This window comes from Chrysemys picta, chromosome 7 (genome assembly GCF_011386835.1).
Source record: "Chrysemys picta bellii isolate R12L10 chromosome 7, ASM1138683v2, whole genome shotgun sequence".
Lineage (NCBI taxonomy): Eukaryota > Metazoa > Chordata > Testudines > Emydidae > Chrysemys > Chrysemys picta.
Window position 1 is genome coordinate 78,967,781 of NC_088797.1, and position 26,279 is coordinate 78,994,059.

The window sequence follows — 26,279 nt, forward strand, 5'->3', positions numbered from 1 at the left end:
GCAACGTTAACTTTGTAAATGTTCTTAGGAATGAGACAAAATGATCTGAACATCTAAATATAATGAATGAATATAGATCACTTTTGTCAATGAAACAACCAAATAATGCCATTTCTTAGTATCTAGATGTTGAATCGATTTAGAAGGTGTGAGATAATACATGTATTAGATTGCACATTTAACACCAGACTTTAGAAAGAATAATGTAGTCAGAATTACAATGGTAAAAAAATTACAGTGTATTAATAGAAAACAGAAACTGCAACTGTAAATAGAAAAGAAACTGAATATTAACACCTTTACCTAGGATAGCTCTAACAACATTCCTGTTCAGAATAATTACAACTTTACCCAGGTCCGGCTCCAGCGTTTTTGCCGCCCCAAGCAGCGAAAAAAAAAAAAAAAGCCGCAATCGGCAACACTTTGGTGGCAGCTCTATCGCTGCCGCTCCATTCTTCGGCGGCAATTTGGCGGCAGGTCCTTCCCTCCGAGAGGGACCGAGGGATTTGCCGCCGAAGACCCAGACGTGCCGCCCCTTTGCGTTGGCCGCCCCAAGCACCTGCTTGCTGCGCTGGTGCCTGGAGCCGGCCCTGACTTTACCGTAAGTTTCACATATAGAAGTCAATAAATAAAATGCTATACATTACATTAGAGTTACTAACTTTTGACAAATTAAGGCTTTGATCCGGCAACACTCATACACAGGCGTAACTTTTCTCATTTGAGAAATCTCCTGGGCTTCAATGAGACAGCTCAGAATAAAGTTACCCCTGGCCATAAGTGTTTGCAGATCATGATTTAATACTAGGATTCAGTGTTGCCGCTGCACTGCAGAATGGAGCATTTCACAATTTGTTCTAGTTCATTTCTGTGGTCAGAAGTTTTTTTTGTAAGGTCCTTTTCTCCCATCCCTTCAAAATGGCTATCACACTTAATCAAGTCATTTGACAGATTATGTGAGGTGAGAAAAAAACAATCATGCAGTGTCACAGAGACCAGCAGCAGTTATTAATGGTGTTCCTCAGATACACTGTCATCAGGGGAATTGAAGAGTCCCTACAGGTTTTTTAATTGATTTTTTTCCTTATTTTTCATTTTTCTGCTAATATTATTTTCAGGGGTGGCTCCAGCTTCTTCCTGATAGGGGAGCTGAGGTGGGCTAGACAGAAAAATTGGGGGGGAGGGCTGTGCTATACGTCTTGTGGGCACATATTTATATTTTTAACAATATGCACTTAAATATGTATTTTATCTGTTATCCTCAAAAGGGGAATAATAATAATAATAATATATACAGACAGATCAGTTTTAAACTTCATCTACGGCAGCTTATTAGTGCACCATTTATTCACAGAAAATTAATGGGGAAAAAACGAAGCCAAGAAATAAATAAACCAATAATACTAATGATAACAGCAATTAACAAATGCAAACTTCTGGAAAAAATATTGGTTAAATAATATTAATAGCTAGTTACTTTAAATTGGAGAATGTGGTGTATTATATTTTAAAATTAGCCATTTGCACATGGCAAAGTAGGATATTTGGAGGATTTGAAGGCTCAGAGCCATTATACAGCTCTCACTGTGGTCAGCCTGGAGCACCTCAGTACTAGAGAGAGTTAACTGAGCACAAGTTAGGGTTACCATACGTCCTCTTTTTCCCGGACATGTCTGGCTTTTCGGCACTCAAACCCCCGTCCGGGGGGAATTGCCAAAAAGCCGAACATGTCTGGGAAAATGCCGGCCAGGCACTTCCCCTCCCGCGGCGGCTCTGCTCCTCCCCTGACTCTTCGGCTCTGTTTAAGAGCCGAGCTGCCCGAGCGCTATGGGGTTCAGGCAGCCCCCATGCCTCCGGACCCTGCGCCGCCGGAGCCCGGGAGGGGAAGTACCCGGCTGGGGGCCCAGGGTCCGGAGGCAAGGGGGCTGCCTGAAGCCCAAGTGCTACCGGCTTCACAGTTTGCCGGGCAGCCTCCAGACCCTGCGCCCCCGGCTGGGCGCTTCCCTTCCCGGGCTCCAGCTGCGCTGGGGAAGCGCCGGCCGGGGGCGCAGAGTCTGGGGGCTGCCCGGCAAACCGTGAAGCCGGTAGCGCTCGGGCAGCCCTTTCCGCGTGGCTGGGAGTGGGAGGGGGAGGGGAGGGGTTAGAGTGGGGAAGGGGTGGAGTTGGGGCAGGGCTGGGGGTGGGGAAATGGGCGGGGCCAGGGCCCGTGGAGGGTCCTCTTTTTTTATTTGTTAGATATGGTAACCCTAGCACAGGTGCTGTAGGAGGCATTACCTGGATACCTTCCCTCTGTACTTCGTCATTAGCAGTAGCTGGAGGAGGCAGTGGGTGGAAAGGGGGATGGATGCTGTGGTGATGTTTGCAAACCTAAGCTAGGGTTCCCAACTTTCTAATTGCACAAAACCTGTCCCGCCCCTGCCCCAAGGCCCCGCCACCACTCACTCCATTACCATCCCTGCTCCCTCAGTCACTCATTCTCCCCCACCCTCACTCACTGTCACTGGGCTGGGGCAAGTGATTTGGGATGCAGGAGAGGGTGAGGGCTCTGGCTGGGGATGTGGACTCGAGGGTGGGGCCAGAAATGAGGTTCTGGGCTGGGCCAGGAAGTTGGGGTGAGGGCTCTGACTGGGGGTGTAGGTTCTGGGGTGGGACCAAGGATAAGGTGTTTGGAGTGTAGGAGGGGGCTGGGGCAGGGGGTTGGGGTGCAGGCTCTGGGAGGGAGTTAGGATGTGAGGGAGGGTTACAACCTGGGGGGTTGGGGTATGGGTGAGGGTTAGGACTCCAGCCGGGCAGTGCTTATCTCAGGCGGTTCTCTGCCTGCACCGTGCAGCTCCCAGAAGTGGCCGGCATGTCTGGTTCCCAGGCGCAGTGGCCAGGAGGCTCTGGTTCCTGGCCAATGTGAGCTGTGGGTGGGGGCAGCGCATGGAGCTTCCTGATTGCCCCTCCTCCTAGGGGCCACAGGGACATGCCGGCTGCTTCTGGGTGCCACGCAGAGCCAGGGCATGGAGGCTGCACTGCCAACTGCACTTTTAACGGCCCAGTCAGCACTGCCGTTCAGTAGTGCCTGCCAGAGAACTAGGCCTTACAGTGCCACAGAATTCTGTGAGCCCGGGTTGCTGCTAATAGTTTTCCATTATTTTTGAATAATTTTGCATTTTGAGAAAATGTGCAGAGTTCCTCCAACCTTTTGTCTGTCTCCTTGAGGGTCTCAGCTTGAGAGGCTATAATTGCCAGAAATTATGATGGAAATTGCACAATATTTTGAGTCTTGTGATTTGAAGTTTGCATCTATCACTGCAGAATAATTGCTTCTCCAAAGACTAGCCCTTTTGCCTACAAGTATAATGTCTTTATCCAACTTCTGACTCCCAAAGGCATCTTGGCTTTGATTGCATAATTCAAGACTTTTAAAAAAGTACCTTATAATAAAGGTCGGGTGTGGCTTGAATTTAATTTTCCTCATCAAAGTTGTGAATGTACAGCTGAGGGATTGACATAAGTGCTGTGCAAACCCATCCAAGTTTGTTTGGAAATGGGTTTATAATTTTTCTGATCAGAACCAGTTGGCAGGTTTTAGGCTTCAATATGTAGTTTGCTTCATATGAGAACAGGAGACCGCTCCACACAAGCCAGGAACAGGATATGGCTTTGGTTGGAAACTTTATGGAAACTTGTGTCTTCAGTACATCCTCGGGTCGTCCTCAGTCACTGCTATCAGGGTACCTTTGCAGCCTTGGTGGCAAACTAAAGCTACCCTTCTCTGCAGCAGAAACCTTAAAGGAAAGGCAACACATAACACCAGTGTTACACGCCCAGTGCTGTAAGCCACTATGGCCTGGTCTACACTAGGCGTTTATGTCGAAGTTAGCGCCGTTAAATCGAATTAACCCTGCACCCGTCCACACTGCGATGCTATTTAGTTCGACATAGAGGTCTCTTTAATTCGACTTCTGTACTCCTCCCCGACGAGGGGAGTAGCGCTAAATTCGACATGGCCATGTCGAATTAGGCTAGGTGTGGATGGAAATCGACGCTAATAGCTCCGGGAGCTATCCCACAGTGCACCACTCTGTTGACGCTCTGGACAGCAGTGCGAGCTCGGATGCTCTGACCAGCCACACAGGAAAAGCCCCGGGAAAATTTGAATTTGAATTCCTTTTCCTGTCTGGCCAGTTTGAATCTCATTTCCTGTCTGGACATCGTGGCGAGCACAGCAGCACTGGCAACGATGCAGAGCTCTCCAGCAGTGATGGCCATGCAGTCTGGGAATAGAAAGAGAGCCCCAGCATGGACTGATCGTGAAGTCTTGGATCTCATCGCTGTGTGGGGCGATGAGTCCGTGCTTTCCGAGCTGCGATCCAAAAGAAGGAATGCAAAGATCTACGAGAAGATCTCTAAAGACATGGCAGAGAGAGGATACAGCCGGGATGCAACGCAGTGCCGCGTGAAAATCAAGGAGCTGAGACAAGGCTACCAGAAGACCAAAGAGGCAAACGGACGCTCCGGATCCCATCCCCAGACATCCCGTTTCTACGAGGCACTGCATTCCATCCTCGGTGCTGCCGCCACCACTACCCCACCAGTGACCGTGGACTCTGAGGATGGGATACTGTCCACGGCCGGTTCCTCAGACATGTTAGGGGACGGGGAAGATGAGGAAGGAGATGAGGAGGGCGAGGCAGTTGGCAGCTCTCACAACGCTGATTTCCCCGACAGCCAGGATCTCTTCATCACCCTTACAGAGATCCCCTACGAAGCGTCCCCAGCCATTACCCCGGACACAGAATCTGGTGAAGGATCAGCCAGTAAGTGTTGTAAACATCTAAACATTTATTTTTAACAAAACAGGAATATTAACAATTAAAAGAATGGGTTGTTCATGATTAGTGTGCCCTAGGCGCTTAACGGTTTAGTAAGGGGCAGTGCAAGTTTTGAAAAGAAATCTAGCAATGTCCGGTTTTCAGTGATTGTCCTGCACAAGCCGCTCTACTGTGTATTCCCTGCTACTGCAGCTACAGTAAAATGCGGTCTATATGTGCGGGGATAGAGCAGTAATCCTCCTGGGACATCTCGATGAAGCTCTCCTGGAGGTAACTTGAAAGCCGTTGCATGAGGTTCTTGGGGAGAGCGGCCTTATTGGGTCCTCCGAAGTACGACACGTTGCCGCGCCACGAGATTATCAGGTACTCGGGGATCATTGCTCTGCACAGCAGGGCGGCATACGGCCCTGGTCTTTGGAGGCTTTCCCGGAGCATTCTCTCTTTGTCGCTCTCGGAGATCCTCATCAGGGTGATGTCGGCCATGGTGACCTGCTTTTAATTAGGTAGGGGAATGTTAGTGTTGGGACTGCTTTCCCGTTCCTTTACAGAACTGTCACCGCTGGTTTGCAGCCACGCGGTGGAGGCGGGAGAGGGGCAGCCGAAAGGGATCATTCCCGGGGACAGCCGCGAGGGGGTGGGACAGGGGCAGAGTTCCCGCTTGCCGGATTGCTGGCAGCAGGGACTGACATTGATTTAAATGTGAAATGAGGCCAGTGGTAATATAAAAGTTTTAAACTGCCACAAGTGTACGGCTTACCATGTCTGCCTGCAACAGAAATTCCGTTGTGCTGCCTCGCTTCTCAAATGTGCTGTTCAAGACCCCAGGCACTGAATGCGAAGGCCGAGAATTCGACCTTGTGCTGAGTGCGCATGTGAAAGGTGCTGTGCATGGTCTTGTTCACAGAGAAAGACTATGTTCTTTGTTCACAACTACATTTATCTTTCAGAGGAATTCACTCCCTTTTTCCCATTTCCACAGCCCCGTCTGCGACTGTCTCACAACCTAGCCTGGAATCACACTCCCAGAGGCTAGCGCGGATTAGGCGTAGGAAGAAGAGGACACGGGAGGACATGTTCTCTGAGCTTATGGCCTCTTCCCAAGCCCAGGCAGCACAGCAGACCCAGTGGCGGGAGAACTTGACCCGAATGCACCAAGCCAACATGGATCGGGAGGAGAGGTGGCGGCAGGAAGACCAGCAGGCGACTCAAACGCTGCTTGGACTACTGAGGGAGCAAACGGACACGCTCCGGCGCCTTGTGGATGTTCTGCAGGAACGGAGGCAGGAGGACAGAGCCCCGCTGCAGTCCATCTCTAACCGCCCTCCCCCGCCACCAAGTCCCATACCCACCTCACCCAAAGTGCAAAGAAGGAGAGGCGGCAGAGTCCCTGCTAACTCTCACTCCACCCCTGCAGAGAGCTCTAGTAGCAGAAGGCTCTCATTTCCCAAAATTTGAAAAGTTCTTTCCTTCCCGCCTGACACAAGCCCACGTCCAAGTTTCACCTCCCAATGCCATGTGTAGTTGATAATAAAAAATTCGTTTCTGTTAACTACTGTTTCAATCATGTTCTTTTGGAGGAGGAGGGGAAAGGGGGTTGGAAATTGGACAGGACAGTCTCCTTTGGCAGGGTACATAGTCGGGGGCAGGCACAGCAGCAGGGCACATACACAGTGCAGTGATGCAGTGACTAGTTGCCCCGGTTAGTCTGGGAGGTTGTTTTGATGTAATGTTGGGGGGGGTGGGTTGCTCTGTGACTTTGTGGCGGGGGAGGGCAGTTACAGATCTTAAGCGCCGGTCCTTAGACAGGATCACAGAGCCACACAGCATGGGATCTGTAACCGTCCTCCCCCTGCCACAAAGTCAAATAGACCTCCCATACACACAGTCCCGATCAGGAGGGGTGACAGGCTCCGTTGAAACAAGCATCCCACCGCAGCGGAGCCTGTCAATCCTTGAGTTTAGAAGCTGCATTCGCATCACAACACTAGACCCGCCCCGCACCACAGTCTGCGTCCCAGTTTTAAAAAATTCCCGCTAAAACAGTATTAAAGAAAACGGTGTGCTTTAACAAAGTAGAACTATTTTTATTTCGACACGTGTGTTGGAGGGGGGGTGAAGGGGGTATGTAACTGGATAGGATAGTCAACATTACCTGGGTAAAGAAACGGGGGCAGGTTTAGCTTCTCAGTACACAAACTATAAAATCACAGGTTACCCTGCTCACTCAGGAACTTTGCTTTCAAAGCCTCCCGGATGCACAGCGCTTCCCGCTGGTCTCTTCTAATCGCCCGGCTGTCTGGCTGTGAGTAATCACCAGCCAGGCTATTTTCCTCAACCTCCCACCCCGCCATAAAGGTCTCCCCCTTGCTCTCACAGAGATTGTGGAGCACACAGCAAGCTGCTATAACAATGGGGATATTGGTTTCGCTGAGATCACAGCGAGTCAGTAAGCTTCTCCATCTCCCCTTGAGACGGCCAAAAGCACACTCCACCACCATTCTGCACTTGCTCAGCCGGTAGTTGAAGAGTTCTTTTTCAGTGTCCAGGGCGCCAGTATAGGGCTTCATGAGCCAGGGCATTAGCGGGTAGGCTGGGTCCCCGAGGATGACTATAGGCATCTCCACATCCCCAACAGTTATTTTGTGGTCCGGGAAGTAAATACCTTGTTGCAGCCGTCTAAACAGACCAGAGTTCCTGAAAACACGAGCGTCATGAACCTTGCCCGGCCATCCCACGTAGATGTTGGTAAAACGTCCCCTGTGGTCCACCAGTGCTTGCAGCACCATGGAAAAGTATCCCTTTCGGTTAATGTACTGGGTGGCCTGGTGGTCCGGTGCCAGGATAGGGATGTGAGTTCCATCTATGGCCCCACCGCAGTTTGGGAATCCCATCGCTGCGAAGCCATCTATGATCGCCTCCACGTTTCCCAGGGTCACTACCTTTGGCAGCAGTACATCAACGATTGCCTTCGCTACTTGCATCACAACAACCCCCACGGTAGATTTGCCCACCCCAAACTGGTTCGCGACTGACCGGTAGCTGTCTGGCGTTGCAAGCTTCCACAGGGCTATGGCCACTCGCTTCTGTACACTCAGTGCAGCTCGCAACCGGGTGTCACTGCGCTTCAGGGCAGGGGACAGCAACTCACAAAGTTCCAGGAAAGTTCCCTTCCGCATGCGAAAGTTTCGCAGCCACTGGGATTCATCCCAGACCTGCAGCACTATGCGGTCCCACCACTCAGTGCTTGTCTCCCGTGCCCAGAATCGCCGTTCCACGGCATCAACATGACCCATTGCCACTGTGATGTCCTCGGCGCTGGGTCGCCTGCTTTCTGACAGGTCTGTGCTACTCTCAGACTTCAGGACATCACCGCGGTGCCGTAGCCTCCTTGCCTGACTTTTCTGCATCTGCCTCAGGGAAACCTTTATGATAAGCTGCGAGACGTTGAGAGCGGCCACAACTGCAGCGATGGTCGCAGCGGGCTCCATGCTCGGAGTACAGTGGCGTCCGCGCTGTCAATGACTGGAAAAGCGCGCGAACTGTTTTCCCGCCGGCGCTTTCAGGGAGGGAGGGCGGGAGTGATGGACGGATGACGACAGTTTCCCAAAAGCACCCTCGACTCATTTTGTTACCCAGAAGGCATTGCCGGCTACACCCAGAATTCCAATGGGCAGAGGGGACTGCGGGAACTGTGGGATAGCTGACCACAGTGCACCGCTTCGAATGTCGACGCTATCACCGTTAGTGTGGACGCACAAAGTCGAATTACTGTCCTTAGTGTGGACACACACGTTCGACTTTGCAATATCGATTACAAAAATTCGATGCAAGTAAAATCGAACTACTCTCGTAGTGTAGACAAGGCCTATGTTACTTTGCCTCAGCAAGAGTGAGCTTTGCTGGTATTAGGCTGTGTATCAGACCCCTGTCACACCAGTCTCTCTTCCTCACCAGCAATCTCCCCAGGCATGGGCAGCAGGTATTGTAGGCAGGGGTAGGCTGTGCCTTCCCAAACAGCCTAGCATGGCCCTGCCCATGCCCCGTCCCGTCCCCCAGGCAGGCCCCCTCCTGCAGTTCCCAGTGCTCTGCCTTGGCTGGCCCAACCTGGCTAGGGCTGTCTGGCTTGCCTGCAAGGGAGTCAGGGTGACTGGTGCTGGGGCCATGCTGCCCGGAGCATGGGGACCGGGAGCGCTGCCGCACAGCGCACCAGGCCTGGCCACACAGCCCGGAGCATTGGGACTGGGGCCTTGCCCCTTGGCCATGTGGTGCTGGGGCCTGGGGCTGCGGTGGGGGTGCTCTAGGCTCCTGTGGGGAAGGAGGGCCAGGGCTTTGGGCACAAGGGGAGGGGCTGGGGGCTACCCTCCCCCAACAGCTGAGTCACCGGGTGCCCATGTCCCCAGGACACTATCAGTCTTAACCTTGTCTAGCAAGTAACAATCCATGAACTCCAACCCCCGAGCTTCTCAGCGATGTGTCTCTGAAATGAACATTTACCCAAGTGCATTCACAGAAGATATTAAGTTCACTGCTCTTTTAGAGTCAGTACATTAGAGCTTATTAACCTAACTGAGGTCCTTCCCTTCAAATGCAGCACTGAGTTGGTTCATAGTAAAAATAGAACAAGTTGATTAACCAATGGACATAGGTTACTTTATTCCAAGTAGAAGGAATAAAGACAGAGAAATGGTTACAAAGAAATAAAAGTAAAAATATACTTTCTAATGGCCAAGAGGTAATTTATCAAGTTACAGTCTTTGTTCAAGATAGTTTCCTCCCAATTTTCCTTTTCCAGTCATAGCTGGCTAACTCTTAGCCAGGATCCCACAGAGTCCAAGGTGCTGGTGTTCCTTATCTCCTCAAGTGATGGATAATCCAAAGTCTTTCTGTGTGTCTTTATATCTGAGTTTGCCTTGGTTTGCAGGGTCAGATTTATGCCCTGGGGTTCAGTCTCTTGTCTTCCTCCGGGAGGCCGACTCCATCTTGGTTAAGGAATACCTGGGTGTGTTCTCATGTGATGCTTCTTGCTGCAATTTTACAATGTAAATGTTCTCTCCTGCAATTTCAAAAACAAATGAATAGCTCACTGAATTTGACCACATGACTGGTTTGAGGTGTTAACCTCTTTCCTTTGTGTGGAGAAAACCTGTTTATTAACTCCCCCTGATATGGCTGGTTTAAACATGTTTTAGTCTCAGACTTTAAAGCATAATATCAGTGAGTATCCATAATTCCACACCCACCACATTATCACATACATTTCACAATAGCATTATAGACCAGTGTGTTATGAGTTTTCAAATAATGCCTTGCAAGGCATGTATTGTACAAATACTATTGCTCTCATATGCAGGGTGTGGACACAGGGGTGCCTAGGGTCACAACCAGATTTAGAGAATTTAACTCAGCATCTCTCTGAGAAACAGAGTGAAAATAGTTAATGATGAATCACGGTGGGTGATGGTTACTACTGATGCTATTTATATGGTTATTTTGGCATAATAATGCATTGGATGAATGATCCCGATCAGATAATACTTTTGTGTTTGCTGAACTTGTTAATTGTCCTATTTTAATTCTTGTTAAGCGCCTAGAGCAATGAGACAGATATTTTATAAATTGAAATTTTTAAAAATGCTCCTGGTTTGTGGGAATTGGAAAATCCAAAACTGAAGCATGAGTTTTACCACTGACTTTCTCTGTGTTCTTTGGCAAGTCATTTAACCTGTCTGCCTATTATCTCCAGCTGTAAATGGGAATTACACTACTTACATACTTATTTCACAAGCATATTAAAGGGCTTATTTAGAAAATATTTGTGAAGTGCTTTGAATATGAAATGTGCTGAGTTGTTATTAAGGTCAGCTTCTACATGCATTTCAACTTGTATCCAAGGTATTGGAATGACTTTTGGTAACCACAAGAGCATTGGAAATGCACACTTATTTTGTAAAGTAGCATAGGTACTGGACCATTTTCAAGCCACTTCCTTTTCTGTCCTTGATTTTTTAGAAGAACTTTTACAGGGAGTAGTTGAAGAAGAGAACTATTGAAGGCCTGGAAGAAAAAGCCTACTCACATGAAAAAATATGCTAACATTTAGCATAATGGTTTACCGTTCTTCTTAGTGTTTTTTTTAAATGAGTAGTCATGTGTAAAGTATTTAATTTTTATTATAACAATGAATATACTAGAAAATGGTTTATCATGAAAATAAAGTTGTATAGAGCTAAAATTAGCTACAAACATTGATTTATGGAGCATATTTAAAGAAAGCCTTCTGGATAAATTGCTGGACTGGGAGTTAGGAGATCTGTAGTTAATACCTAGCTCTGCCACAGATTTCCTGTGTGACCTTGGGCAAGTTACCTAACCTCATATACAAAAAGAGTGTAATAAGAATTTCCTTTCTCCTTATCTTTGTCTGCTTTGTCTGTCAGATTATGAACTCTTTGGGGCAAAGTCTATCTCTTATAGTGTCTGCATAGCACTTTACAAAGTGGCTTAGCCCATTTCCCAGCGCCTCCTCTTTTGTCTGCTCATCTGCTCTTGGGGGAGTAAGCAGGTGCACTGGACCCACTCACCTCTGCACATCATCCTACTTTAGTGTGTAAAGAAGGTTTTGACTTGCATGTGTGTGTCTAGCTCAAGGAGTAGCATCTTTCTCTTGCTATACTTTGAGATAGTTTTAGCACAGTATCCATTTTGCTTAGTATATGCCCAAATTTAACAGATAATTTATGGAGTAAGTAATTGTAGAACCCTGTGCTATTTCAGTATGCACAGGCTACAGGTATTCTAATGGTAATTCAGTCCGCAAAATTTCTTCTGAAGTGCTTGCAGGTTTGGTATTGCAGGATTTAATGAAAACTGAACCTGTCTCAGTCAGAAGCCATTCGAGACCTAAGAGTTGTGTAAAAAATAATAAAATGTCAATAAAATAAACTTGGCAACAGCATTAATGTCCATTTCAATATACAAACCAACTTTACTGACTGGAACTGAACTAGAAATTCTGAAGTCTCCAAACAGCTGTATTTTCCTTAGTGGGTTTCTTATTTGGACCTGGTGGCGGTGTGGGAGAGAGAGAGAACAACTTATTCCTTAGCATATGGTGCATATGCACTTTACAATGCCCAGCTGGGGCTATAATTTCAATAATGTTGAAACATACTGGGCCAGATTCTCCTCTTATTTATGCTAGCAGAAATTAGGAGCAGCTCCACTGAATTCAGTGGAATTACACCAGTGTAAGAGGAAAATCAGTCCCACTGTATGCACAATTGAAGTGCCCTATTTAAGACCACACATTGCTACAGTGGGAAGCCACACAAGTTGGCCTAAGCTCTGTCTGTGGATGTATACAGGTCCTATGAAAGTCAATGTGAGCCTCATCAAAATGGCAGATATTAAGTACCTTAGTTGGGTAGATACTAATAATCTTCATTGTCTAAGTTGTGGTATCCTGTACATAACAAAACTGTGCTTCAGAAAAATTAGAAATTGGATCAATCTGCTTATTGGGGCAGATTCTGTCACCCTTACTCCTGTTGTGTAGCACCTCACTCCATTAGTGGCCCCATTAACTTCAGTGGGATGACTTGAGGAGTAAGGAGTGTGAGTAAAAGCTGTCAAGATCTGGCCCCTACCCCTCAGTTGGTCATCCTTCCTAATACTGAGGAGTATTTTATGCAAGTAATCCCATTGATTTGATCAAAACTGCTCATATAAGACAGCATAGCAGAAGCTGGTCAATTCTCATTCAGTTCAATAAAAATGATACATTAAAAATGTATTGTCTATCAGATGAAAACAAAGTATTAATAATAATTTACACCTATAAAATGCCTTTCATTCAAGGTGCTCTACAAACCCTAATTAAGACTTGCAGCTCCCTTTTGCAGTAAGGAATTCTTATCCCCCGTTACAGAAAGCTAAACTGAAGCACAGAGCACTTGTCCTGTCCAATGTCAGGCAATCAGTGGCAAAGCACACACATAGACATCCTTAAAATCTCAATCTGCTGATGTAACCACTAAGCACAATGAGTCCCTGCTAAATCACTACCTGATTTCTAATGATATATGAGAAATGTTGTCTCTTATTCAATTGTCTAACTCTTGGCATGCTCTTAAGGTAAGAGGACCACAAATAATTATACATGGAAACATTTACTGGGCTCATCTGTTTTTGATCTCACAGAGAAGCCCCCTTTCCAATTACTGTATAGGGATCTGAGTGGCAATCTGAGGTTTCTGTGAGGTGCTATAAGGAGATTTTGGAAGTCAAACATACTGTAGCCAAGCTTCACCTTTAGAAGCCAAGTCAGTCTTTCACGTACTAGGCTTATTTCAAATAAGGGACATTACTGGCAAATTCTAGTCTGTCACTGGGCAGAGCATAGATCTATTTATAGAATGCTCTTCTAAAAGCAAACTAATCAATATAGCATGTTTGTTTTTCAGCAACTATACAGTAGCAACAGTAAGCAAGGCAGGAATACTATTCCACAGCTAGTTGTATATTAGTTATGGGACCATATGCTCTATAAATGTAGTAGCCTATTAATATGTAGAGCATATGATATCCTTTATGGAAACAGAAAGATACATTATTTATTGTAAAGGGGATATGATACTAAATGCTACTGTGGATAAGTAATGTAGCGACAGTAAATTCCTATGGTCATGAAATGATTTATTCATTTTCATGCAATGGAAAAAGCCTGTCACATGGCTAGATTTCCATCAGCCATGAGACTATGTGCACTACAGAAGGTTGCTGTGTATTCTGTACTATATGATGACCTCTGTGGAAATGGAACAGTAAATTATTTAACTTGTAGGTGATCTGATATTAAATGCTACAGTGGATAAATCGTGTAGCTACAGTGAATTCACATGATCATGACATGGCATTCATTAACCATTTATTTGACCCTGCTTATATGGAAGCAAAACATGCTTCCCTCCTCCGTTCTAGCAGAGGGATGTCTGGCAGTGGAACTTGTGCAATTCTGTTGTACAAAGAGGAAGATGCTAGACAAGGGATATGTCTGTCTGCACAGTGGGAGCCCAGCTACATGGGGGCTCCATTCATAGCTGCAAATTGGGGGGGCATTAAGGAGTGGAGACAACCTACATTAGGTTGAAGCAACTTCCGTGGACTCAGTCTACAGCCTGGGGTGTAGTGGGGAAGTAATTCTATCTTCCCTCCCAATCCAGTTAAGATGCCCAATGCCCTGTGTCATTATTCTCGCTGGGTACAAGGAGAGAATTTCCCTCGTTCTATTCTGCATAGAGCAATGCTTATTTGGTATATATAAATATTAACAATATTTTCAGAAATTATCATCCGTTGTTAATTTTCCCACAGTGCTGGCTATCTTCTGAAGAACTGGCACAGGACAGCCACTTCAAATCTGTAACACATGCAGAATTACCAGCATACTAACTAGACTTCCTCAGATTCACCGGAAAGGGGATGTGGAATATAAGAAACAAGTTGATAGTGAGCTCAGTATTCTAGTGTATCTAAAGAGTGCCCTGTCTTTATATCTTGCTGTGATTCAGGGCCAGATCTTGCCTCTGTTGCCCATGCTGAGCAGAACCTACTCCAGAGGTATCCCCTGGCTTTAGTGAGGTGGCTTGCAGAATAATGGTGGCAGATTCTGGCCCTGAAATGGATTATTTTTAATCAGTTGTATACTATAGCCTATCTACAATGTGCTCCGTCCACTTAGTGTAGTGTACTATAGTGATTGTAATATAATATGATACCCTGCGCCCCTGGCCGGCACTTCCCCAGCGCAGCTGGAGCCCGGGAGGGGAAGCGCCCAGCCGGAGGCGCAGGGTCTGGAAGCTGCCCGGCAAACCATGAAGCCGGTAGCGCTCGGGCTTCGGGCAGCCCCCTTACCTCCGGACCCTGCGCCCCCGGCCGGGCACTTCCCCTCCCGGGCTCCAGCGGCTGCTGTGCTCCCTGAACTCCTGGGCTCTGTAAGCGCCGAGCTGCCCGAGCGCTACCGGCTTCGGGCAGCCCCCATGCCTCCGGACCCTGCGCCCCCGGCCGGGCACTTCCCCTCCCGGGCTCCGGCTGCTGTGCTCCTCCCCTGACTCTTCGGCTCTGTTTAAGAGCCAAGCTGCCCAAGCACTACCGGCTTCGGGCAGCCCCCTTGCCTCCGGACCCCAAGCCGCCGGCCGGGCACTTCCCCTCCCGGGCTCCAGCTGCTCTGCTCCGGCGGCGCAGGGTCCGGAGGCATGGGGGCTGCTCGAAGCCGGAGCGCTCGGGCAGCTCGGCTCTTAAACAGAGCCGAAGAGTCAGGGGAGGAGCACAGCAGCCGCGGGAGGGGAAGTGCCCAGCCGGTATTTTCCCGGACATGCTTGGCTTTTTGGCAATTCCCCCCGGATGGGGGTTTGATTACCAAAAAGCCGGACATGTCCAGGAAAAAACGGACGTATGGTAATCCTATGCTGCAACGCCTAAGTACCTTTTAAAAATCTGGGCCTAAGGGACTTGCCCAAAGTCACTCTGGAAGTTTTGTCCAGTGGTTACTGCACTAGCACATACTGCCTCTCATCTGTATCCTTGTACTTCTAGTGAGAAAAGGATCTGTTGTTGATATTGTACATTATAATGTAAGCTACTGATACAGGCATCAACCGTACAAGGAAGAGAGCAATATTTACTGATATAGGTCTTGTCTACACCTAAAACTTAGGTTGACCTAGTTGTCTCTCAGGGGTGTGGCAGACGCAGTTTAGCCGAGCTCAATCTAGGTGTAGACACCATTAAGTCAACGGAAAAATTGTTCCGTCAAGCTAGCTACCGCCTCTGCAGGGGTGGATTTACTATAGCAATGTTCAGTGGTTCTCAAACTTTTGTACTGGTGACCCCTTTTACACAGCAAGCCTCTGAGTGTGAAGCCCCCCCCTTATAAATTAAAAACACTTTTTTTAAATTTAACACTATTATAAATGTTGGAGGTGAAGTGGAGTTTGGGGTGGAGGCTGACAGCTCACGACCCCCCAGATAATAACCTCATGACCCCCTGAGGGGTCATGGCCCACAGTTTGAGAACCCCTGCTGTAGCGAGTGTCTACACTGTAGTGCTACAGTGGCAATACTGCAGTTGTGTGTCTGTAGTATTCGTAGTGTAGGTATACCCGTACAGTCAAATCCCGCTTGCCTGGCTCATTTGCGCCAGCCCTATGTAAATGTTTATTTTTGTGAAGATTAACAGTAGAGTAGTTAGTTTGCTCTCTACCGTTTTTATTCATCATGTTAATTCTTTTAAATCACCATCAATGTTCCTCTCAACATTTCTTAATTCTGTTTTAATCCTAACACTCCTTTACACAGTTCTGAAAAAATATTTACAATCTTGATATGTTTGATATAATTATTTTCATGTAAATTGCTCCTGACCTTCTAAGGCCACTTCTACACTTAAAACTTCTGCAGGTAAAGTTATGTCCCTTTAGGGTGTGATTTTTTTAATTGACATTTTTATACCACTATAAGCCATAGTGTAGATGCAGTTATACTGGCAAAGGAGTGCTTTTGCTTATATAAGGTGTGTCTACACTACAAGAGTTTGTCAGTGTAGCTATAGTGGCAAACTTTTTCTAGTGTAGATTAGGCCTGAGTATTATGTCTAGAAATAAAAATTCATTTTCTTTTCCTGCTGCCACTTTCCATGCTCTCAATCATTTCCTAAATACTGCTAACTAGTTCATCGGTCCCATTAATCAGAGCTCACCCAGGATAGATTGCTGCTCCTCTGTCTTGTTTGGATTAATTTCATTTTCATATTGGTCATCCTGATTTTCTGCATCTCCAGCACAGTTTGCAGTAAATTAATCATTTGTGAAAGAGAGGTTTTTAGTAGTGGGCTTATCACCTGAATCTTAGGGTACATCTACACTACAGGGGGGAGTCGATTTAAGATACGCAAATTCAGCTACGTGAATAGCGTAGCTGAATTCGACGTATCGCAGCCGACTTACCCCGCTGTGAGGACGGCGGCAAAATCGACTTCTGCGGCTTTCTGTCGACGGCGCTTACTCCCACCTCTGCTGGTGGAGTAAGAGCATCGATTCGGGGATCGATTGTCGCGTCCCGTTGGGACGCGATAAATCGATCCCCGAGAGGTCGATTTCTACCCGCCGATTCAGGCGGGTAGTGTAGACCTAGCCTTAGGGAGATGGTCTGTCTATTCTCTTATTGTTTCGTATTATCTTTGGGAACAGATGCACTTGTTTGATCAATGTCTAGGTTAATACAGTAAAACCGTCTTATTGGATCTGTTGATTAAATCCTACAATATGCTAGTTAGGCACAGCCCTGTATGTATGGGTGATGTGGAGTCCTTTCACCATGGTGAAGTACCAGAGGCCTTTCTGCCTCTATGGGATCCCCACTGTGCAGGGGGAATGGGTACATTGCTAAAGCTCTATAAGGAGTACAGCATACTCCCTCCTAGGCAGTCAGCACTGTGGCTCCACCCAGTCTCTGTCCCTCCCAGCCTTCTCTGAGATACCGTGCACCCCTTGGGGAGTAATAAGGGAGCAGTCCCTGTCCTCCCCTGAAGCTAGGGGCTGACATTCTGCCTCACACTTAGGAAGGACACACACGGTGATGGAGTGGGTAGAATGACAGCCCTAAATCAGTATAGGTTTTAATAAAAAATATTTGATCTATACAAAATGTTAATGACTTATGGTTTAACACACACACACACACACACACACACACACACACACACACACACACACACACACACACATTAATTAGTAACAAAAACTAAGCAAACAGTCCACATCAAAAAATGTATTCAGGGAAACATAGGTGCTGAAACAATTTTTATAGAGGGAATACTGAAAACCATTGAACAAAACTATATACCCTGTATATGATGGGAATCACTTCAAACTGCCACATCCCTAATTCCAGCACTTATATAGGGAAACATAGTCCTTTTTCCTGTTTGTGAATGTCCACAGACTGATTTGTTACAAATTTATTTTCTATTCAGAATTGTTCAGTGAATATTCTGTGCGAACAAGTGTCAGCGTATAGATTGTTCCTAGACTGTCTGCAACACATGTAAATTCAAGTGTTCCAATTTTTGAGCTGTGTGATTGGTCACTTAAATCTAATGTAATTATTTCTGTTCCTAATTGGATGGCCTGACCTTTATAAAATACGTTATGCTTCCCCCCAAAATGAATTTTTATTTTCTGATTGAGTCTTAGCTCTTGGTGTGAAACTCTCTTACTATGAGCATTCATACAGTCGGAACTTTGCTTCTATGAGTATCTGTAAAAGCTGAATAAGAATGGGTGCAGGCATGGGCCCAGATTTTTAAAGGTATTTAGGAACTGCCATGCTCAGCATTGCAATGCCTAAGTGTCATTTTCAAAAGGCACTTAGCCTAAATCTCTTTTGGCTGTCAATGGGATTTTGGTTCCTAAGTGTCTAAGTCCCTTTCAAAAAGGGACTTAGACACTTAGGCTTCTAACCTAATTAGGCATTGCAATGCTGAGTGCAGCAGTGCCAAAATACCTTTAAAAATCTGGGCCATGGTCAAAGTTATGTTTTGTCAAACTGAAGTTGGAGAAATGTATATGAATAACTTCCCTCACTGCTCACACAGCAACTCTATTTTGTATAGGTTCTTTTACCAACCACATCATGATAGTGCCTGCATGCCTTCCAATAGAACTTAAAATGATGACGAACATATGTCACATGTAGCTTGTTCTCTCTTTTTTGTCCTCTAGGAGGAGAACTGTATGTGTTGTGTAATCTGGCTTTTTGTCTGTTAAATGCACATGCTGTTCTGAGTTTGTTAGAGAAGTCAGGTTGAAGAAATATTTCTTGCACTTGGAACAGAAGGTGCTGAGGTTTGTGATGGTCCTTAGTTCCTGTAGGAGTTTGTTCCAGTCTTGGGCTGGCACCCAGGAAAGGTCTGTCTCCTAATCAGACAAGTTTTATTCTTATTGTAGAGACTTCCACTGTTCCTGAGGAATGGAGTTGTTGATCATAGTCTTTATCCTAGAGCTTTAGGTCATCTTTTAAGTATTTTGTGCCCATGCCATTGAGTGCTTTGAAGATAAGGACCAAAACCTTGACCTAACTTGATAGTCAGTGCTGAACATGGAGGACAGGTATACTGTGCATCCAGTAGCCTGTGTTGCCGAGGAGATGTGCTGCAGTGTACTATTAGTACCGTTTTTTATTATGATAATTAAGAAACAAAAGCACATAGCTGAAATTCTATGTCCCCATACTTTCTCATGTGCAACGCTCAAGTAAAAAGATTTTGCACAGGGGAGTTCTGCAGGGGTTCCTTCCCCACAAACTGCTCCATAGTTGCAACTGTAGCCAGGGGCTCCATGACTCTGGCCTCATATATAAAGTGGCCCCTTCTACTTTAGAGTAGATGTAGACCCTGTATATCAGTGTTCCGCAGCACATGAGGATCTGTAGGCTTGGGGAAGTTGTTTGCATCCCTGCCTGTTCTTGCTCAACACAAACACATTTGTTTTCTGCCCTTCTGTGGCCCTTACTTAGCCATAGATTTGTGTCTATGTGCTTATAATGAGACTGAAGTTTAAGATAGGCTTGAATGTATGTGAAATACAATAGATAAGGAGTTCAAAAAAGAATCAAACGCCAGTTCTGATGGTGTTTTTAGTAGACTGAGGTGAATTTCAACTACTGAGATCTATGCATGATCTTTGAACTGTTTGGACTGGTTGTGAGGAGAAGGGAGGGCTTGAAAGGTAGATTTTCAAAGGCACAGAGAAAGGATAGGTGCTTAACTCCAACTCCCATTGAAAGCCAATGGTGGATAGGTACGAACCTGCCATTTGTGCCTTTTTGAAAATCTCCCCGAGTTCTGAAATCTTCACTAATGTTTAGATCTGAAATAGTTAAAAGTAAATTAATTTCTCATGTTGTTAGGCTTTTTGTACAAATGTAGTTTCAAAGATACATTTCCAAAGACACATTTTTATATTTCACATTTAAGTCAAAATCTGCCTCCTCAATACTAAAATATATCCCGCCTTTGAGAAATGAATAGTACAAAAAACCCAGACCAAGCCTGTCAATCATTTAAAAATCCTTTATCATGAACTTGGATGTGTTTTTGTGAAGATCGAGTGACATCCATGCATGCCATATTTAACAGAGTTTGCAGAGTGAAATTAAAGAATGCCTGAGTAAATTGGAATTTACTGCATGAACAAAAAGCATTAGCAAATTAAAATAAAACTGATTTTAAAAAAATGTTATCACAAATACAATATGCCAGTTGCTGTCTGACTTCACTGAGTACCAATTTCCAGCATACAAAGAAATTATAATAAAGGTTTCAAAATACATTTTCATCAAGTAAAGATCCTTGATAATATTCTCCAAATAAAAGACCAGATTGTCCCTCTCTGACTTTAACAGTCCTCCAGCAGCTTTGTTTTTGTAACTTAAGCCATTTAGGTGTTGAGGGTGTATTTAGGTACTTAAACAGCTAAGTGACTACAAATATGACCCATAAATATATAAACATAATGATTGAAGAATCACAATGGAAACATAATATACTGTAAATTTGTTGGTATTCATTAAAATTGTTCCACACCAACAACATGACAATGCATTCCTTTTTAGCCGCTATATTATCTCCATCTTGATAAAGGTAAGACAGTTGCAACTCCCATGACTAGAGACTATGTGCTTAAATTCATATCCAGAGCTTGAATGCTACAAGATAGGAGTGGAATACTGCAAACATTTCAACTGAGAACTCCTTGGCAGTTCTTCACAAACAACATATCCTGGGGAGTTAGACCAATTAGTGGCCGGGCTAAAATGTTCTCATCTTTAATAAATCTTTGATAACTGCCTGTTCTAATAAAGACCTCATTAAAGTTTTGCACAGATTTGGAGCATGGAGGGACTGGCTACATTCACTTTTCTTACTTAGCTTTGTGCTTCACAGGCTATTGGCAGACCATGTGCCCCCAAGAATAAGTTATTGTTTCTGAGGAGTGGTTACTTCTTTACGGTAGCTTTATACTGTAATCATTCAAATGGGACTAGAAAGCTGGAACTGCTACTTCCATATGCTCTAAGGATAAGACAAAGATTTAGAAAATAAAGCCATCAAAGCACAACATGCCTGCATCACTGTTGCATTACGGAGACCAAAGTTGAGCACTAGATATTAGGAGAGAAGTAGCAGATGGGTTAGGACAATCACCAAGCATAACCAAAAGCAATACAAAAGATTTTTTCAACATCTAGGTTGCACTATTTTTTCCGCTCTTCCTTATTTATTTATTTGTATTAAGAGATTGGGGCCTGATTTTGCTAGGCGTTGTAAAAACATAGTAATAGACAATGCTAGCCATAATGAGTTTATAATCTAAACAAACAAGAAAGATCAAGGGAAGTAGTAGTAGTAGTCTCAGTTTACAAATTGAGAACCGGGACCCAGAAATTATACAATTTAGTCAAGGTAATGCAGGATGTCTGTGGCAGGTTTAGGAATTGAAGCCAGATCTCCTGAGTGCCTTTATCATAAAGCCACTTTTCCTAAGACCAATATTTCCTCAAAATGGAGCATCTTATTCTTGGGACTGAAAGGTCTGTTTTGGTGGTGCATTGAAATCATCTTAAATTAAAGATTGTCCCTAGAGAAAATCAATGACAGACATGGTAAATTTGTACATTGCTTGTTCAAAAGCCTTTACTGTATGTTATGACAGCTTTTTCTATTGTATCTGTAGAGAACTATTTTAGAATGCCGTCTTCGGGTGTCTATCAGGTACCAATTTTGAAACCTGGAGTTCATTATTGTGTGTCATGGCTGATTGTGGGAGGAAATCATGCAGTGTCTGCTAGTGATGATACTTCAGACAGCATAAGCCTGAGAGGGGGTGGATATTCAAAGCATTTACTGTTAAGTTTGGCATCTCCTAATTGAAGGCATCTAGTTCAGTTTGAAGCGCATGGGTGAAATGTTTTTACAACAGCCAACATTTATAACGGGTTCTGTGATGGGGTGTCCACCCCACACTGGCCCTGAAAGGGTTAATGAAGGCCTGATGGGCCAATTAACCTATTAAGCTGAAGGCTGAGAGGAAAATCCTAATTAGGGGAAGCTCACCTGTGCAGGAGCAGGCAGGGCTTCTATAAGGGAAGTGCCTTTGGCTCTAACAAACACACAGAGGGGGAAAGCCAGAAAGGTAGGATAGGGCTCAGGAAAAGGCAGTAAGGTCTAGAAGGGAACAAACCTTGGCTGCTGGCTAGAGCAGTGGTTCTCAAACTAGGGCTGCCGCTTGTTCAGGGAAAGCCCCTGGTGGGCCGGGCCAGTTTGTTTACCTGCTGCATCCACAGGTTCGGCCGATCGTGGTTCCCACTGGCCGTGGTTTGCCGCTCCAGGCCAAAGGGAGCTGCAGGAAGGCAGCCAGCATGTCCCTCGCCCATGCTGCTTCCTGCAGCTCCCATTGGCCTGGAGCAGTGAACCGCAGCCAGTGAGAGCCACAATCGGCCGCGCCTGCAGATGCAGCAGGTAAACAAACTGGCCCGGCTCACCAGGGGCTTTCCCTGAACAAGCGGCAGCCCTAGTTTGAGAACCAGGCTAGAGGACCCCTCAGCCAGAAATTGGAGTAGAGGGTGGACCTGGGTTCCCTTGCTAGCCACTGAGGGAGTGGCACTACAAGGCAGACAATGGACTAACTGCCTAGGACTGCTGGCAATAAAAGAGACTTTGATACCGAGAAAGGGGGAAATGCATATAGTGACCTGGCTGGAGGTCTGAGCCGCAAAGAGGCAGCAGCAGCTCAGGGAACAAGAGAGGGGCTGCAGACTCTGAGAGAGAGGCAGAGAGAGAGAGTGTGTAATTGCAGGCAGGGTTGTTGACCTGGTGAACTATAGCCCAGAACGTCCAGGAGGAGGTGCCATTCTAGCAGTGAGTGGAGCCCTCCATCACAGGATCTTCAGAATAATACAGTGTAAGTTAGTGTTCTAGAATGTAACTGTCCGTAGGCAATTCAATGGGACAGAATGAGTTTTCTATCACCTGAAGTGTACATGGAGTTATAAAAAAAATGTGTGCTCTTTATTAAACAGTGCTAATTAAAGCACAGCAACTTCATCCCAATTATTGATCACAGCATCTACACAAAGAAAAGAAAACCAAATACAAAGTGCTGGTGTTGGCTCCTACAGTCACGATGGAGCCATTATTTTAACAGAGGAACTAGGTTTGGCAACACTGAATTTTTGAAGGTAGGCTGGGGAATTCATCTTCTCCAGCACTTGCCCTTTACAGCATTTTCCTCCTCAGAGCTGTAGATTCTCTTTCATTTCTCTGCAATATGTCTGACATCAGTATTGTGCCTTTTGCTGTTCTAATTGCTGCTTTCCAGCTAAAGTGCAGATAGCACAGTAGGTTGACAAATATGTGTAAGAACCAATTAGAAGTAGTTTTCTATGAAATACATGAGTAGAAACTTGATTTACTTGAGAAAGCACATAGCTGTTGGCTGAATGCTGTGTGTTCATTATCATTGTTAGGTTATAGGCCTGATGATGCGTTTTCTGATCTCATCTTTAGAATGCTTGTTGTGGTACCACTTCAGCTTCTATTTTCTTATGCATGTATTTAGTTTGCGTGAGTTTTGAGTAATATTTTAATTCTCACATGCCTTTCTTTGGTAGTGGAATGTATATCTTGCATACACTCTCATGAATCTTGCATAAGGTTTTCACTACTTTTCTTATCAGGATTCTTAATGAATAGGGTTACCATACGTCCGGATTTTCCCGGACATGTCCGGCTTTTTGGGCCTCAAATCCCCGTCCGGGGGGAAATCCCAAAAAGCCGAACATGTCCGGGAAAATAGGGAGGGGCCGGCACCGCTGGGTGCTGGGCCGGGGGCTGGGCCGGGGCCGGGGGCTGGCCCAGGGGTGCAGGGTTGGGGGCCGGGCCAGGCCCGGCGGTGCAGGGCTGGCGGGGCTGGGCCGGGGGCTGGCCCGGGGCCGGCACCCCAGGAGCCAAGCCAGGCTGGAGATGCTGGGGCCGGGGCCGGCCGCCGGAGGGAGCCGCTCAGTTGGGGGGGCCAGACTGGGCCGCGCCTCCTCCCCCCACCCCACCCCCAGCTTACCTGCTGCCTGCTTCAGGCTTCCCGCGAATGAAATGTTTGCGGGAAGCAGGGGAGGGGGCGGAGTTGGGGCGGGGACTTTGGGGAAGGGGTGGAGTTGGGGGGGCATGGGCGGGGCTGGGGGCGGGGCCGGGGCCCCGTGGAGTGTCCTCTTTTTGGACACTCAAAATATGGTAACCCTATTAATGAATTCAGTAGTTGTGCCATCACAACCAATCACCCTTTCTATCTCACCTCAGATGCTGGTTCCTGCATGCGGCAGCTAAAATTTCATTTCTTTATCATCTACCCTCCTATAATGTTTTCTAGTATAGAGGTTCGACTTTTTCTCGGTCTCTTCTGCTTTTTATATTGCCAAATCCAGCAATACTAAAGTTCCCATGGCTGGGTCTGATTGTACTCATTCTTCTCTTGAAGCCTTCCTGACATCTCTCATTTTACTGAGTGTCCTATGATTACTTGTTTTTTGCAGTTCATGCTTCTTGTATTGCTCATCTTTATCATATCTCACCATGCTTTGCATGTGCCAGCTCACTGCTACATAATCGTTCCCAACTGCCTTATTTAAGGTGCCTTTTCAGTCTGAGCTCTTGTACATTTTTTTGCAAGGTCAAATAAATCCTATTCAGATAGCAGCATTTTGGGTGCTTTGTTCAACTTGCCATCCTGCCATGCATCAAACTGCTCACCAATTTTCACTGTGCACTTCTTTGCCACTATGTGCAGTATATTCCTGGGAGACTGAGGTGAAGTGCATATGCAGCAAGCCTGGAATTTTGAAAATAATTAGCTAGTGACTTGCTATCAGCCCCTCATGGTGCAGAGCAGCTGGGGATGCTATTTTTTTTAAATCTTTCCTGCAGAATGTGTAATAGTTTGAATTCCTGGGGAGCTGATCTTGAGAACAAAGAATGTATTTTCTCTTGCTGAGATGTTGAAATGGAGTGCTTTCAGGGAACAGCTGATGCTCAGCGCAGAATTCAATGAGTTATATAATTATGCATTGACCTTTTCCAATCAATGTCATGCCATTAGATTCTGATAAAAATGCCCCTTCTTATTTTAGCACCAAAGACCCTGCAAATGGCATTACGTCATGCTGTTGAAAAGTATCAATAAGCCCCTGTAGGCTATAGGAATCCCAAGGGTTGTTACGTGCACCCTCCTGTTGCGTGTTAAGCTATTTTTAATATCAAGGTCTTATTTATCAGGGCCTTAATGTTCAGGGTTTAGATAAGTCTTCAAAGTGTGGATGCTTATCCAGACCTATAGAGGCCTTGAGCACCCCCACCCTCAGACAACCTCCTGCCGTCAACAGGCTCCCCTCACCTGCATCTGCTTTGTGTGGACCTGTTACCTCCTCTTTCAAATGTTCTTGGAAAGAAGCATATTTGTTTCCCCACCCTGGTGTCTTCAGTGGGGAATTTCCTCTCTCCCTCTCTATTAGGGGGCCTTCAGACTCTCCTTCCCATTGGTCTGTTTCCTGGCAGTCGGGAGGGTTTGTTTGACCTCTTATCCCCCCCAGTGTCATGTCCCCTAGACTGTCCCTAGGTTCACCATTCCACCACAGCATGCACCCATCTTTTTCCTTTTTCCTCCTCTGCCTTGAGACTGTGATCTTGGGGTGAATGGAGAATTCGGCCACCCCTTCCCCATATATGTAACATGACTTACTGCAGGGACTGGGACCAGGCAGTCTGGGCCACAATGGGACAGCTGACAAGTGTATAAAACTTTTTGCTAGTTGATCTTATTTTTCTAAGACTCCTGGACAAATAATCTGAGTAACCTGCTTCCTTCAACCTTTGTTTTGCTTTAACTTTTCTGTGCTACATTTAGTGAATGGGCATCTGTTCAATTTCCATATTACACCTTTGAAGATGGTTATTCTCTCCTGTAGTATTTTTTATAATAGTCTGTATTTCAGTACGGTCCTCCATGGCTTTGGTGTTTCAACTGAGAGAATTAACTTTTCAAAACGCTTTTTACTGCGTTCAAATGATACTGCACTGATCATAAAACTAAGAGAACCCCAAAGACAGACAGTTTTGGTGAATTATTTGTTAGATTCAGTCACTCATAAAAAAGAGTATTGCCTGTACCTAGCCATGATGTCATAAGGGGGAAATTAACTGGAATGCAAGGAGTCTGGCACTATGCAAACAGTGTCACCGTTGTGGACAGAGCACATGCACTCCCTGTGTGCAGTAGGACTGCCTATGAGTTCCACAAAAGCCAGTATGGAGCAGGGTGAGATGGCACTGAATCCAGTACTATAGAATCATAAAAA

At 45.8% G+C, this 26,279-nt stretch overlaps 1 protein-coding gene across 1 annotated transcript; it reads left to right on the forward strand.

The window, feature by feature from the left end:
• The first annotated feature begins 4,086 nt into the window (after window positions 1-4,086).
• Window positions 4,087-6,369, forward strand: LOC135972739 (uncharacterized). The gene is made up of 2 exons (XM_065551854.1): window positions 4,087-4,805; window positions 5,800-6,369. Exons 1-2 carry the CDS (start codon window positions 4,229-4,231, stop codon window positions 6,273-6,275), a joined length of 1,053 nt encoding a protein of 350 aa, XP_065407926.1. The 5' UTR covers window positions 4,087-4,228; the 3' UTR covers window positions 6,276-6,369.
• The last annotated feature ends 19,910 nt before the right edge of the window (window positions 6,370-26,279 follow it).

Bases quoted from the DNA above. Each gene is read 5' to 3' on its own strand.
- LOC135972739 (XM_065551854.1), top strand. From the start codon at position 4,229: ATGCAGAGCTCTCCAGCAGTGATGGCCATGCAGTCTGGGAATAGAAAG. The intron at 4,806-5,799 runs GTAAGTGTTGTA...CCATTTCCACAG, and splicing joins ATCTGGTGAAGGATCAGCCA to CCCCGTCTGCGACTGTCTCA.